This window comes from Mus caroli, chromosome 2 (assembly GCF_900094665.2).
Source record: "Mus caroli chromosome 2, CAROLI_EIJ_v1.1, whole genome shotgun sequence".
NCBI lineage: Eukaryota > Metazoa > Chordata > Mammalia > Rodentia > Muridae > Mus > Mus caroli.
The window spans coordinates 95,071,702-95,086,090 of NC_034571.1; the positions used below are offsets into that span (position 1 = coordinate 95,071,702).

Genomic DNA, 14,389 nt, shown 5'->3' on the forward strand with positions numbered 1-14,389 from the left:
ACTTTGTAGACCAGGATGGCCTCGAACTCAGAAATCTGCCTGCCTCTGCCTCCCGAGTGCTGGGATTAAAGGCGTGCACCATCACGCCCCGCTTAAAAGCTGAGATTTCCTAAGAATGACACTGGGCACCCGAGTTGGAGACTAGAACTAGACTAAAAAAAAAAAAAAAAAAAACAGGTGGCATATACTTGTAACCCCAGAGCTGAGGAAATGGGAACAGGGAAGAATCCTGTGGCTTGCTGGCCAGATCTGGTGAGGCCAAGTCACTGATACTCAGAAAACAGGATGGATGGCTCCTAAGAAATGACACCCAAGGTCCACATGTATGTATACATGCGCCTGCATACATATAAGCAGAGACACACACACATATACACAAATACATATGCACACAGACACATATACAGAGACACACAGATATACAGAAGCCCACGAACATATACACATATACATATACACTCAGACATGAAATATACATACAAGCACACTACACATACTCTCACACACAGGGACACACACACAAATATACACACCATACACATAGGACACACCTAAACACACCACACACATACAGAGAAATGTACACACAAAAACACATATACACACAGACAAGACATACAGAGACATACACACCACATACAAACACAAGTCATACACACCACACACACACACACACACACACACAGTCCCACACATACAATCAAGGCATCAGAGATACTGGTCTAAATCAGTCAAAGGTAATTCCCCTCCTACCCTCACTATCTGGCTCACAGTGTTTATCTGATCTAGTTCATGGGTAACGCATAGAAAGAAGAGAAAATTAGGCAGAAGATGGCTGGATTCATGAGATGGTACCCAACAGTTCCTAAGTTGCAAAAGGGATAAACCTCTGGGTTGCTAGTACCTAAACATGGGTTCCTGTGCAGCTCAGAAGCCTAGAATCCTGGGAACCTACCTTCTATTTTCCCCAGTTTGGCCTCAGATTCCTTCCCTGACAACAGCTTTTACTTGCTGTTTACTTGCTGGAACAAATTAAAATAATAAGGAATAAGCACGAACTGTACCTGGGACAGTGTCTCATTTTCTAAGTCAATTTACTATTCACAAGTGTCAGGCCCTGATATGCACAGCATTTGTATTTCTGTGGTTTAGCCTGAGCAGTATCTGCAGAGGAGCAGAAACAGCCCTGCTTCTAACCAGGATGACCTAAGAGACTGCAGCTCATTAAGTCTGGAAGCAGCTGCCTGGGTCTGAGTACTGATGGCCAATTCCCTGATACTGAGCAGGGAGCAGGCAAAGCAAATGCGTGTGACCTCAGTCCTCTGAAAATCTGTGGATAGTGAGACACCCACAGGATAGGATGGCTGCGAGAGGCAGTCGAGTTTGTCTTTTGTAGGTGGACTTCTGACTTGTGGTAAGGCTTGCAAGGGTTGGCCATAAGGATTCTCCAAGGTCTGGCTGACTCTGAAGCCTACAGCTCTGCAACTCCATCCTTCTCCTCCTTGACTCCTTCCCAGGACAGTAGAAAGGCCTTGCCCAACCTCAGATGTAGGCCCTGGGAAACATGTGAGTGGAGCAGCAGTGGTAGGTTAAGAGCATAGCCCTCAAAGAGTTAAAGGGTAGACAAGGCAAGGGGGAAAGGGCTGCTGAGGCTGGAGGCTGATGTGGAAGGGCATGTGGTCCAGGCCACACCCACAGTTTCACATTCCCAGGTCCCTGGCTTCTTCTGACAACAGACTTCTGCCCACAGCCACGCCACCACAAGCAGCTGAGTTAGAAGGAAGTTAGGGAGCCAAAAGCAATGGGAAGGAAATGTTTATGTGGGACATGTGAGCCCAGTGAAAGCAGAAATAGCATGAAGTTCAGTGAGAAGGCAGAAGGAGCTATAACTGGGAAAAAGAGGGAACAAGGTACTGGGCTCTACTGTCTCACCCTGAAACCTGCCCACCCTGACCAGCTGAGCTGCCGCCCCAGTTCACAGGACTTCCTGTGATGACATAGTCCAGGGTTTCTCAACCCCATGCGTCGAGACCTCTTTGGGGATCATGTATCGGATAATCCTGCATAGCAGATATTTACACTCTAATTCATAACACCAGCAAAAGTACAGTTATGAAGTAGCAACAGAACCACTTTACAGTTAAGTTACCATATGGCTAAAGGTTGCCACAACCTGAGGAACTGTATTAAAGGGTTGCAGTAATAAGAAGGTTGACCTAGACCCTGGATCTCCTCCTCATCCCACGCTGCCAACACAGTCTTCACTCTTGTTGGCCTGAAAGTAAAGCAGGCTGCTCCAAAGTCGGGTTCCAGCCAGCACAGGCACAGGGCAGAAGGGACTGTCAGAAGCTACCTGACTCACCAACCACCAATCCTCCCTGCATGTAGGGGTGAAGGGCTGAGGGGTGGAGGAACAGACAACCAAGCCCTTCTGTTTGTCAGCTTGCTTTAATTGCCTCCCCGGGTTAACATTAGAGATGAGCAGGCCACTTTGGGCAGGTGCCACCATTCAGCTAGGATGAGGTCAAGAGAGCAATACCAATTCTTAAATGGTTGGCTACCCCAAGTTCTCCCTAGCCCCTTTGTGGGTCCTGCCTCAACTGCTTCAAAAATCCAGGAACAGCAAGGTCCTCCAGGCAGGCTTCAAGCCAGGTGTAATAGCTGTACTCAGCCAACCTGACTGTTCTTCCTCTGAAGATCCTACCTAGCACCCACAACAAGCCTTGTTTGGAGGCAACAGCCTTTTAAGACATAGCATACAAAAGCTCGCCTTTCAAAGTCCTTTGACCTATTCCACTGGGATGCACTGGAGTCAGTGTCCTTGAATGGGGCACATCACTACCAGTTTCTACCCCAATGGGTATCAGTGAGAACACTGAAGAAAAGAAAGACACTCAATAATGGGCACAAGCTAAGTTCCTAGTTATGAGATACATGCTGTGTGGAGCAGCTTGCACACACTCCAGTACTCCAACAGCCTCTCAGGTGGGAATCTTCCATGTTGCCCTCCTCTGCCCATGGAGGCAGTACTCTATGTCTACAAAGGAAGAAAATAAGCTGGGGAGGGAGGGAGTATGGCTGTTGGGAACAAGGGGGGGGGGCACAATTCCTCTAAAATCAGCAAGCAAGTCTTAGGACCCCTGACTGGCCTAAGCCTGGGATGTGGATCTTATATTGCCAGACAGGAACTTTCCAGACAGTCTAGAGAGACCTTGAATTTTAGAGAAGAGGGGTAGATTTCTAAACAATTTTTAGACCAATTTGGTCTCCAGTTGCCACTTATTGTTAAGGATCTTCTGGCCCCCAAGGACAAGTTTCTCAACTACAGCACAAGGTGTGAGATCAGGCAGAACCAGATGAGCTCAAAAGGCAGATCTCAGGGGCCTGACCTGGTGGTACACTTGTCATCAGTCAAGTCATAAAGGACTTGAGAGGCAGAGCCAGGAGGATCTCTGGTAGTCTAAGACCAGCCTGGTCTTCAAGGTGAGTTCCACATTAGCTGGGGTTATAGAATGAGACACATCTCAAAAAGAAAGAGGAGAGGAGGGGAGGGGAGGGGAGGGAGGAAGACAAGGCAAGAAAACCTTGGTTCCACCCAAACTAGGGTTTTCTTTTTAAAGACATCATCCCACCAACCACACCTACTTCAAGATCTGTTAGTGAGGCCATACCCAGGTGTATCCAGCCAGAATGTGGCCAGTGACAACACTACAGGACTCTAGTGTCTTCTGACAACATGGCAAGCTGGGTTAAAAGTCCCAACACTTCATGCTGAGATGGCCCCAGCGAGCTAGTCTACCTCTGTGAACCTGTACTTTCACCCACATACACCAGGGAGACGGCATCCAACCTGTGAGCATGACGCTTGTACAAGGGTGAGTCCACACACACAGCCCAGCAGGGCCTGGCACATTCTGCTCAGCAGGTACTTGCTACAGCCACTGCCCCGAGGAATTGCTTCACACTGTCGGCGTTGGTTTCATTCACCACCCTTCGGTGGGACTTAGGATCCCCCTCTTCTCAGCCCCCTGCTTTTCCCAGCTGTGGTTCCCACTACAGCCAGCAAGCTCAGACAGATGGAACCCTCTAAGGTGGATTACCCTCTGGGATCTGAGCACTGGAGTCCTCAGATGGAAGTCTCAGCTCAGACTGGCCAAAGATCAACAGTCACCGGAGCCTCTTCTCCTTAAACATCTCTGGGGCTCCTCTCTTTATGCCATTACCTTCCTCCCCAAGAACAGAAGTGGTGTGACTGGAGAGAGGAGGAATGCACATGTCCCGCCTCAGGCCAGCTGCAGATAACTTGTCACCAGCTTCCAAAAGCCTTACCTGTGAATGTTTATTTTTGCAGACTAAGAGTCTTCCCTGGGAGCTGAGGATATCGGGTAAGAAACGGAAAGTTACATCCTTGCTGCCCTGTGTACCAGACTGCCAACTCCTTCAGTTTCAGTTTAGGGATCAATCCCATCTCCAGTCTAACGATGTGCCCATTTGCTGCCACCACATAAAACATCAGGCAATGTCTCCCTGCCCAGCTCTTCTTTAATACAAGCTCAGATCCACCTGTCTCAATGGATGCCCGGGAACATGTTGAGGACCAAGCAAGAGCCCACCAACAACAAACGATAAGTGAGTAACAGCACCAATAGTCCCTTGTGGGAAGCCACATACACCATTACAAGGGGGCACTGGCTACCTCTGGCCACCACCCATAAGTTTGGGTAAACAATCAATGTGCGCATGTGCAGTAGAGTTTTTTGCTGAGTCACTGCCTGGTCCAGGGCATGTAAATGAGGTACTGAATGCATAACCAATCGGGTGTGGACATGTAAATGAGGTACTGAAAGCATAACCAATCAGGTGTAGACACACCTCTCCTAGGCCTATATAAGCAGCGCCAGTTCTGGGGCTGAGGGGTCTTTTCGCCTCTGCAATCAAGCTCTCCCAATAAACGTGTGCAGAAGGATCCTGTTGTGGCATCTTTCTTGCAGGCGAGTCTGGTGCTCACAGTCCCTCTGCCTACGCACCCCAACCCAGGTTCTCATGAGAAACAGGAAATGGTGATCTTTATTTTCTCACTGTTCCCGCTCTTGCTAGCCACATAACAGTATAGTTTCCTAAGGAAGAATTCGATCCACATCAGGACTTGGCCATGCCTGTCAGGGGTGAACGTGGAATATTAAAACACCGTATCCAAGCTCCAGAGAATTTAGACAGCAAGGCATGCAACCTGAGCCAGCACCGTGGACAGTGAAGACTGGCAATCTGGCCAAAATCATTCTCTTCAGAAAGGTCACCTCCTTGCCTTTGGAGATATTGTGTCATGTTCTGCTTCCTAAGGCAGTTGCAAATAGAAAAGATTCTGATTTATGGTTTTCATATTGACAAAACAGGTGCCTTGTCTTTCATATGGAGGAAAACTGGCCACTCTGTTTTGGATGGACTTGCTCCTAAGGTCTGGAAATACTTGTCTATGAATTCAATATTATGTTTTAGAACTCGGCCACACTTGGAGCAAAGTTCTTCCCTGTACAACTTCAAAGGCTATCCGCAAAGACAGTCTTTTCAATGACACGTCTTAAAAGAAAAGGCCAACATTTGCAGTGACTGAACTGTAAGGCCCGGTTACACAAGTGCACCTGCTTTCTGCCCATCCTACTTTCAAGCATCCATTTCTCCCAGGTACATCCTAATTACATCACTAGAAAGAGAGTCATGAGAGCTGTCAGTCAAGTGCCGTTGCACACACACGAGGACCTGAGTCAGATCCCAAGACCCATGGAAGAGCTGAGCATGGTGGCCTGGATCTGTAATGCCAGCACTGGGATCAGGGCAGTTTCCTAGATTTCATTGGTACCCAGCTTATTCAAATAGATGTCCTGGGTTCAGTGCCCCCCCGCCTCCCCCTTCCCCTGCAACAACAACAACAACAACAAAAGGTGAAAACCCTAACATGTGTGTGTGTGTGTGTGTGTGTGTTTATCTGTGTGTCTGTGTCTATGATAGACCACATGCATGTAGGCACCCAAGGAGACCAGAAATAAAATTAATAAGATGGAAAGCAGTTAAGGAAGACATTTGATTTCAACCTGTGCCCACACCTCAAACGTACATACAGACATAGACAGCAACAGACAGACAGACACCACACACACACACACACACACAAAATGGCAGTGGGGCGGGGAAGATGGGAAGGTAGAGGAGAAAAAAGGAAGGGGGCCAAGCCTGGCTGGGATCAGTCTCAGGGGAGAGGATTTAGGACTTGGTGACTTGGGTGATCATCAAAAAGTTTTTTACTGCTTGGCTGAATAGAATGGAGAACCAAGAGAGTCATTTCCTCTTCAACTTGGTCTCCACAGAAAGAAGAAATAGCTGGCTGTCCTTGTAAGAACTCAGCCTCACCCAACCTTCAGTTCCAAGCACACACTCTTTGAGCAGCCCATCCAGCTCTCAAGTTCAAAGTGAGATTACCTCATATCCAAAACACTAGGGAGATGTCATGCTGGTTCTGTCCCCAGGACAATTCATCATTTGGCCCTGTGGGTTTGGTCACAGCATTTAACCTTTTATTATTACTCTTAAGCACTCATCACAATAGTATAGAGAAAGTCTAACATTCATTGAACATTTCTTTTGTATCAGACTTTTGGCTAAGGACACTTAAGCAAGATGAGGTTGATACTATTATTACCCACATTTAATGAAAGGGAAAAACAGACAGAAAAATTTAGCAAATTCCTCAAGCTGACAGGGCCTAACTAGTCTGGATTCCCCAGGCTCTGAATCCAGTAGTGTCTGGCCCTCTTACACTGAAGCATTCTATTGAGCCTAGAAAGGATAGACCACATAGTAGGGCTGATAGAATTAACTGAAGAGTGAGCCTGGGGACAACTCAGCCTTCCCTCCTAACACATCCTCTATGCAACATTCCTGTATTGTCCACCTTTATGCCCCCTACCATGTTAAAAGTACAGATCTATCCTGCAAACAGGACTTAGGAGAAGGACAGTCAAAGGTTGCGACAGTCAGACTGTGGGGAAAGCAGCACTTCCACTTCAGTACTGAGGTCACTGGGCAGCTGTGTGTGTCTACATACGCTTACCAGTGTGGAAGCACGTTGCCTGGCTTGCTTTATGGAATTTGAGGTGGCCAGGTGTGGTCTTTTGAATGAAAATGAACTCCATAGGTTTGTATGTTTGAATGCTTGGTCCCCCAGTTAGGAGGCATGGCCTTGTTGGAGTTCTGCCACTGGGAGGAGGTGTGCTTTGAAGTTGCAAAAATCCACTCCAGGCCAGTGCCTCTCCACCTGTTACTTGTGAATCAGGAAGCAAAGCTCTCAGCTACTGCTCCCATGCCATGCCTGTCTGCTTCCCATCGTGATGTCCCAGGACCAACCTTCTGAATTTTTAAGCAATGTTCCCGCCACCCAAATATTTTTCTTTATAAACATTGCCTTGATCATGGTGTCTGTTCACAGCAACAGGACCATAACTAAGATACAAGGTCACATACCCAGATGTACTCTATGCCTCTGTGTTAGGGAATCCTGTCTCCACTCCAGCCACTAAGTTAAAAGAAGCCAAAAAGCAAAAATGTCAGAGGCAAACAGAAGCCAAGCTCTGCTTTCTAAAAGCTACAGCTTATTCCAGGCTCAAATCACACCTGGGCTGTTGTTCCAAACCTCAACCTCTGTAGTTCCTACCAGGCTAAAGATAGAGGTACCTTCAATGGTACCCCTAAACTGTATAGAATATCTGTAGGGATCCTATTTCTTGGGGTGGGGGGAAGAACACAATAATTGATGGACTTACTAAGGACTTTTGGGTAAAAATAAAAAGGGAACATAAGTTCTCCCAATAAGACTTCTCCTAGACACCACAACATGGTACAGAGCAAGGTTTGGCTGTGTGCTGAACTATGCATCACTCCCTAATTCCTATGTCTAAACCCTGCCCCTCAGCATGATGGTATGATGGGGCCTTCGGGGATGCTGAGCTCCAGATGGCTTTTAAGAGTATAGTCCTCAAGGTAAAGTGGCATCCTTCTAAGGGACCCCAGAAAGCTGGCTTTCTACCTCTGAACATACAAAGAAGAGGTCATGTGAACTCATAGTGAGGGGGTGACCCCAAGCTAGCCAACATCAGAAGCCCAGCTGGTCAGCACCTTGAAATTCTGGGCTCCAGAACATAAAGAGATAAATTTCTGTTGTTAACGCCACTCTGCCTGTGGTGCTTAGTACAGCAACCCAAGTGGACCAGTGTGGATTTTCAGATGCAGGTGTTCAGACACGAGTTCAAATCCGGATCCACCTGTAAAGTTGTGCAACTGTGGGCAGGTCATGTGTTTCCTCTCATGTGTGGTTTTCTTATTTGTAAACTACATGATAAAGAGACACCACATACTGCCTTAACAGAAATGCCATTCCATAGATACTATGGCCCTTCTTTAGTGTGGCTTTTTGACCAGACTTGGAACCTGAGTGTTTTGTTTGCTCTGCACTGAAACTTGGACACATTTACATTTTTTAAGCTAACATTTGAAAGTCAGGTATACCAATAATTAAAAAAAAAAGAAAAAAGAAAAAAAGAAAAGATAATTTAAAACTTTTTCAAATGTAAAAGAGCTGGGCACTGGGCACTGTGGCTCCTGCCTTGAATTCCACTACTCAAGATGCAGAGGCAGGAAGCTCAAGATGTCAGCTTGGTCTGCAGTATGAGTTCTAGGAAAGCTAGGGTTACACGGTGAGAGTCTCAAATAATTTTTAAAAGAAACAAAAATATGAAAAAGTTTGAAATAAAAATCTTAACTGCAGGAGCATCACTACATGCTGGAGCCAGCCTCCCATTTGAAAGACCCCTTGGCAGGCAGGTGACATCAGGGCTGGCTCCCACCTTCCTAGCTGCCCACTAAGATCTTTGAAGTACAATGTCAGGATCTGTCTCCTGAGGTGAGAAACAATTAGCACATTCTGAATCCACTGACTTATTTATTTATACTTCTACTGGGGGCTGAGGAACCTCAGGAAGAGGCCAGGAACCCAGTGCTTGGAATAAGCTGGGCTCTTTCTTGCTAGTCTGTGGCTGGTGACCCAGCTTTGGCCCTGACACATACCTTCTCGGGACCTCACTTTCCTCCCCTGTAAAATGAGGCTTTGGGCTAGCCAGTCTCCTTTGTCTCTTTCCACATTTATGTAATTGTGACATGAAATTCAATGCATAGGAGAAATGTAACACAGATGTTTGCTTATGTGCTGTACAGGTTTTAATGAAAACAGAGCTCTTAAACACCCAGCTGACCTTAACACAGACCTTAATTCAACATAAACAAGGCCTGAACAATGGCCTTGTTTGTTGTTCTGCCCACTGCAGGGCTGGTCTTTAGCCTAGAGATTCTGTATTTAACATACCCACAGAGGAATTAAAAGGCTAGCTAATTCAACCTCCTAACCCTAGCTGAGCCCAAGGCTGTCATTTCACCAAGACACAAATCCAACTGTATTACCACCCCTCCTCCTGCACCCTCTGTATTTAGCTTTCTTTCCGTTCCTTGCTTATTGCAAGCATAGAACCTGTGCATTTTCTGATTCTTCCACCTGAAGTCCCCTTCCCCCCAAGGAATCCCTGTTGACCCTCAGATCATAGCATAAGCATCACCTCTGCTGTCCCTTGACTTCTTGACAAAACCAAGTCCTATTAGCACACTTTATCATATCAACTATGTTGTGGCTGGTTGAATAATGAGCAACTTCCCATCTGACTATACATTCCAGAGAGTGAGCTGGGCATGTGGCTCAGTTGACAGAATGTTTGTCTGTCCACTATGCAACAGGCCCTGTGCTTCATCCCCAGCATCTTACAAGCCAAGGATGGTAGCCGACACTTGTAATCCCAGCACTCTGGAGATAGAGACAGGAGGATCGGGCATTCAAGGCCATCCTCAGTTACACAGTAAGTACAGGGTCATCGTAGGCTTGTCTCAAAAATAAACAGACAAACAGACAATAACAACAACAACAACAACCAAGAATGCAAGGTTCACGTATGTCTTCTACTCCAACACTTGGCTATCAAGGAGATACTCTAATAACAATAGCAATAAGTCTCAACTAATCTGGCTCTAAGCACTAAATCATATTACCTAATACAATGCTTAATGGTTAGACAGAGCTCAATACATGCTTATAGAATTTGTACCAGCCCTCATCTATCAACCTGTACCCCTAGCACAAGCGCATTAGATACATAAGCATAGGCAACATTTCAGAATGAGAAGTCTAGATGGTGAAGGTCTCAGAACACAGCAACCACAAGAGCACTTTAACAGCAAACAAAGGAGCAACAAGGACCAAGCAGAGCTGTGGGGATGGGAGGTTGGGAGAACCCTAATGGGAAAACAGCACTGGTTTTGGCCAGCCAAGTACCTGATGCTTTCGTTCAGTGCATACAGCTCATTGCTCTGCAAGCCGCCCCCTTTGAAAACGTTGATCACAGCCGTCTGCACACTGCAGAGAGACAGAAACACATCCCAGTTAGGTGATCTGCCTCCAGGGGCCATATTTTCAAACAGCCCACAGGGAAGGCCATAGAAAGGGCTGGGAAGCCTAAGGCATACACACAGCTCTCTTCTCTCCCTCTCCTTAATGTCCCACAAGTACAAAGTACTGAGGAGGGTGAGGCAAAAGAATTCAAAGCTCACTGAGAACTGCCATCACTGGATTCTGCAAGCATCCAAAAAGCATTCATTGCCAGCAGGAGCTGACCCTGCCTGGGTTCTTATAACTGAGAAGCCACCTTCTCAAACAGAAACGATAACTGCCTTTCTAATAGAATTTTCCGTGGTCCCTTTATTTCACCCCAGAGAGGGATGTATACTAGCATAGAGTGTCATCTTTTAAAGGGCCACAGTCAGGGCTCAACTCCACATTCTGAAGGACCGAAGCCAGAACCATCAGCAGAAGGGCTTATTATAATCTTGTCTGTGCTGAGGAATTTTACAAAGGACAATGGTCCTCAGAATGTAGCTATCCTGAGCTGAGTGTGCCCGACGGCCAGTCACCGAAAAGGCACCCCAGAACGTTCAGAAATGCTTTCATTTATCCAGAGTCCAACACAGATTTGAAAACAAATAGCCCCCCGACTTATAAGGCAGTAGCGATTTGCTGATCTGCTCGGGGCTTGGTTAACAAAATCAGCTGGACAACTTCCTGAGTTACATCTCCTCCCCGACACACCAGAGGCTCAGGTGAAAGAGATTGTGGCATATGCCCCTCATTGAGTTCTGCACAGAAGCCACCCAAGCTCCCTAAAGGGAAACGGGTGATGTGAGGTCACTGAAAAGACTACTCCCTTAGATACTCACCCAGTGTAGGCTGTTCAGGGGCATGACCAGTAACTGTAAATTCTAACGCCATGATCCCAGGCTGGTAAAACTGACTCTGACAGGCCAGAAATCACAATGAGCTACTTTCTCCATACGAAAACAGGGGCACTTGTCCCATTCATCATCAGTACCATGATCAGACGTCATGAGCAACGCTCTCAGAGGCAGCAGATGCTCAGCCCACTCCCAGATCACCCCAAGCCCCTCCCTGGTGGTGTTGGTCCCACAAGCCCTTACCTGTTCCAGGCAGAGTTGGAACTTAGCTGCAGAGCCTGCCGGGCAGCCTGGAAGCGGGGCAGCTCGCTCAGCACAGGGGAGCTCATAAAGCGTGGTCTAGGCCGGCGGAAGGAGCCCATCTTGTGGAACTCAATGGGCAGGAGGGGAGCGAGGCCGCAGGTCATAAGTCCAGGTGAGGATGGAGCTGTGTCTTCAAGACCAGAAGCTTCTGGCCACCCACAGGAAAGGCGTCTCTCAACGCTGCTGCTGGGGTGTCTGAAAACCCTACTCAGCCAAGCCCTGAAATGAGAGACAGCCTTGATTGAGAACCTGGCTGAAAACACGTAACCAAGGGATGCTGGCTAGACTCTCTAGCTAAATGATCCTAAAAATCAATGAAGAAAGAGACACAGCAAGAGCCTCCATTGTGACTGAGGCTCCTGTCTCTCTGTCTGTCCATCTGTCTGTCTGTCCATCCGTCCGTCCATGTGTATGTGTGTATGTGTGTGTGTGTGTGTGTGTGTTAAGCATGGGACCTAGGGCTTAGTGTATGGTGGCCAGCACTCTACGTCTGAGCTGCACACATCAAGCCCCAGCAGAAAGCTAGCCTTTGTGAATACCTCAAGAAGGCAAAACCTCCTTTTCCTTGACAATAAAGACTGTCCACCCTCTGTCCTACCAGCCGAGTCCCAGAAGCATTTCACCATCTCTTCCCTACCCGCTTTGTGTTCATTCAGTCTGTCAGGACATATTTACTGTTTAGCATGGATTAACCATTGTAATGTGTCAAGCACTTAAAGTGTCTGTGGCCCAGACCCTGCCTTCCAGGGACTCAGACTCTATGGAGAAAGATGACTGAGTATCCCAGAACTATTCAACAAACACTTACTGAGCCTATATGCTCCAAGCACTGAGGTACTGGGAGATGATAAGAAGATGGCCACATGTCACTGTCACATGTGTCCCACTTAACTGCCCCAGGCTTCATGTCTTGCTTCTTCCTTTCCCAGGTTTCTGAGCTAAGTTTTGTTCTCCTTTACCAAATCATATTCCTTTTGCCCTATGCATTTCTAAATCCAACTGATTCTGCAAGGTTGGGTCCAATAAATTTGCTCCTAAGAAGGATAAGGTACAGGCTGATAATCTCAGCTACTTGGAAGGCTAAAGCAGGAGAAATGTGAAATCAAAGGCATTCCTAGGATACACAGCATTGAGTTCAGGGTCAACCTGGAAAACTTAATGAGACCCCCTACTCATAAGAAGAAGTAAAAAAAAAATTATATATATATATATAGTGTCCACAAGACGGCTCAGAAGGTAAAGGTGCCAGCCACGGAGGATGATAACCCAGAGTTCAAGCCTTATGATAAAAGGAAAGCCAACTTTGAAAGTTGTCCTCTGACTTCCCCAAGCTCACTACTATGCCCATGCGCACATGCACATACATATACTTTAAGTGAATAAATCTTTGTTTTAAGTAAAAAAAAAAAAAGGAGTCTGGAAATATAACTCCATAGCAGAGCAATTGCCTGGCATGCCTTAAGCTCTTCAGGTCCAAAGTCCAGCTATACACACACACACACACACACACACACACACACACACACATCTTTTTCCTTGTGGCAAATCACAAGGTGCTTTATAACTACTGGTGGACATCAATGGCTTAGTGATGGACTTTGGTTCTGAGTTTCAAGAATTAACTCGGCTCCTTCCAAGTTGTGTGACTTCAGACACACACTGTATGATGTTCTCAGATGCGAATGTACCAACCTCACAGGACAGGGGAAGGATGAAATGAGATTGGCTAACATGCTCAGCAGAGCTCCTGGGCCTCGGGAACTGCTAGCTCCCTCCCATGCTCTTGGCATGCTTGGACCAAACGTTGCAATCCTCGGTAGATTTGTCTGAAGAGTGGCTGTTTTTGCCTTTCTGATTCTTCTGGCCAAGCTAACTCAGATAAATCAGACAAGAGACCAATGAGGGAAGAAAAGGGTCAGCCTGCAAGCTGGCAAGAAAAGTCCTGCAGCAGTTAAGGGACAGGAGAGGGACACCATAGCCAGTACCATGACAGTGACAATGTACCTTGACAGGGGGCTGTGGGGGAGGTACTGGTGGCTAAGTGTTGGCAATGGGCCTATTCACAGTGGCTTCCTAAGACCAACCTTCAGGAGAAGGATGGCTAGTTCCCTTTTGTAACTTTGTAACAGGAGTAGAAGCAGGGTCCCTTGTCATTGCACAGTCTGCCTGGAAACCCTGTGCACTGAGCGAATCCACAGTTATCAGAATTGACCAGTAAGTGTTACAGAAACCTGTTATGTTCCAGAGGTTACAACAGGTTCCCAAACACCTCAGAATCTGGGAAGATCTGTGCATGCCAGTGATGAGGGAAAGGCAAAATAAAACCATGCATCCCTCAGAATGCCGACACCGGCTGGAGGAGGTTTCCCTTGTCAGGAAAGCTCTCTCTATTTAGACAGGATGCATCCCTGGGCCCAGCTTTGAAAGGCCTGTGAGGTGCAGCTCACTGTGTAATTACCAGATATTAACTCACTTTTGAGGACCTTAACCGGAGGCAACGAAGCTACCACCCACTCGGGTGCACTAGCTCAGGGAAGCAGAAAACTTCAGAAGCCACACTGTCAGGGGATGCACGCATGCATCTCCTAGGAACTGAGATTCCAGAGGATGAAAGGAGGCTCCTGCCCTTCCATGCCTCAGCTACAGCTCCTAGGTCTTCCATCTCCAGCTATCTGAGCATCATACACACACACACACACACACACACACA

At 47.0% G+C, this 14,389-nt stretch overlaps 1 protein-coding gene across 6 annotated transcripts in view; it reads right to left on the minus strand.

Annotated features, from left to right (window-relative positions):
- The window catches only part of Prr5l (proline rich 5 like), a 170,551-nt gene that overhangs the window by 46,926 nt on the left and 109,236 nt on the right, over window positions 1–14,389 (minus strand). For all 6 annotated transcript variants that reach the window (XM_029474407.1, XM_029474409.1, XM_029474408.1 and 3 more), the window contains exons 2-3: window positions 11,620–11,898; window positions 10,424–10,504 (exon numbers count right to left, since the gene is read on the minus strand). In XM_029474407.1, coding sequence (XP_029330267.1) covers window positions 10,424–10,504; window positions 11,620–11,783 — 245 coding nt within the window. In that variant the 5' untranslated portion in view covers window positions 11,784–11,898. The remainder of the gene's footprint in view (window positions 1–10,423; window positions 10,505–11,619; window positions 11,899–14,389) is intronic.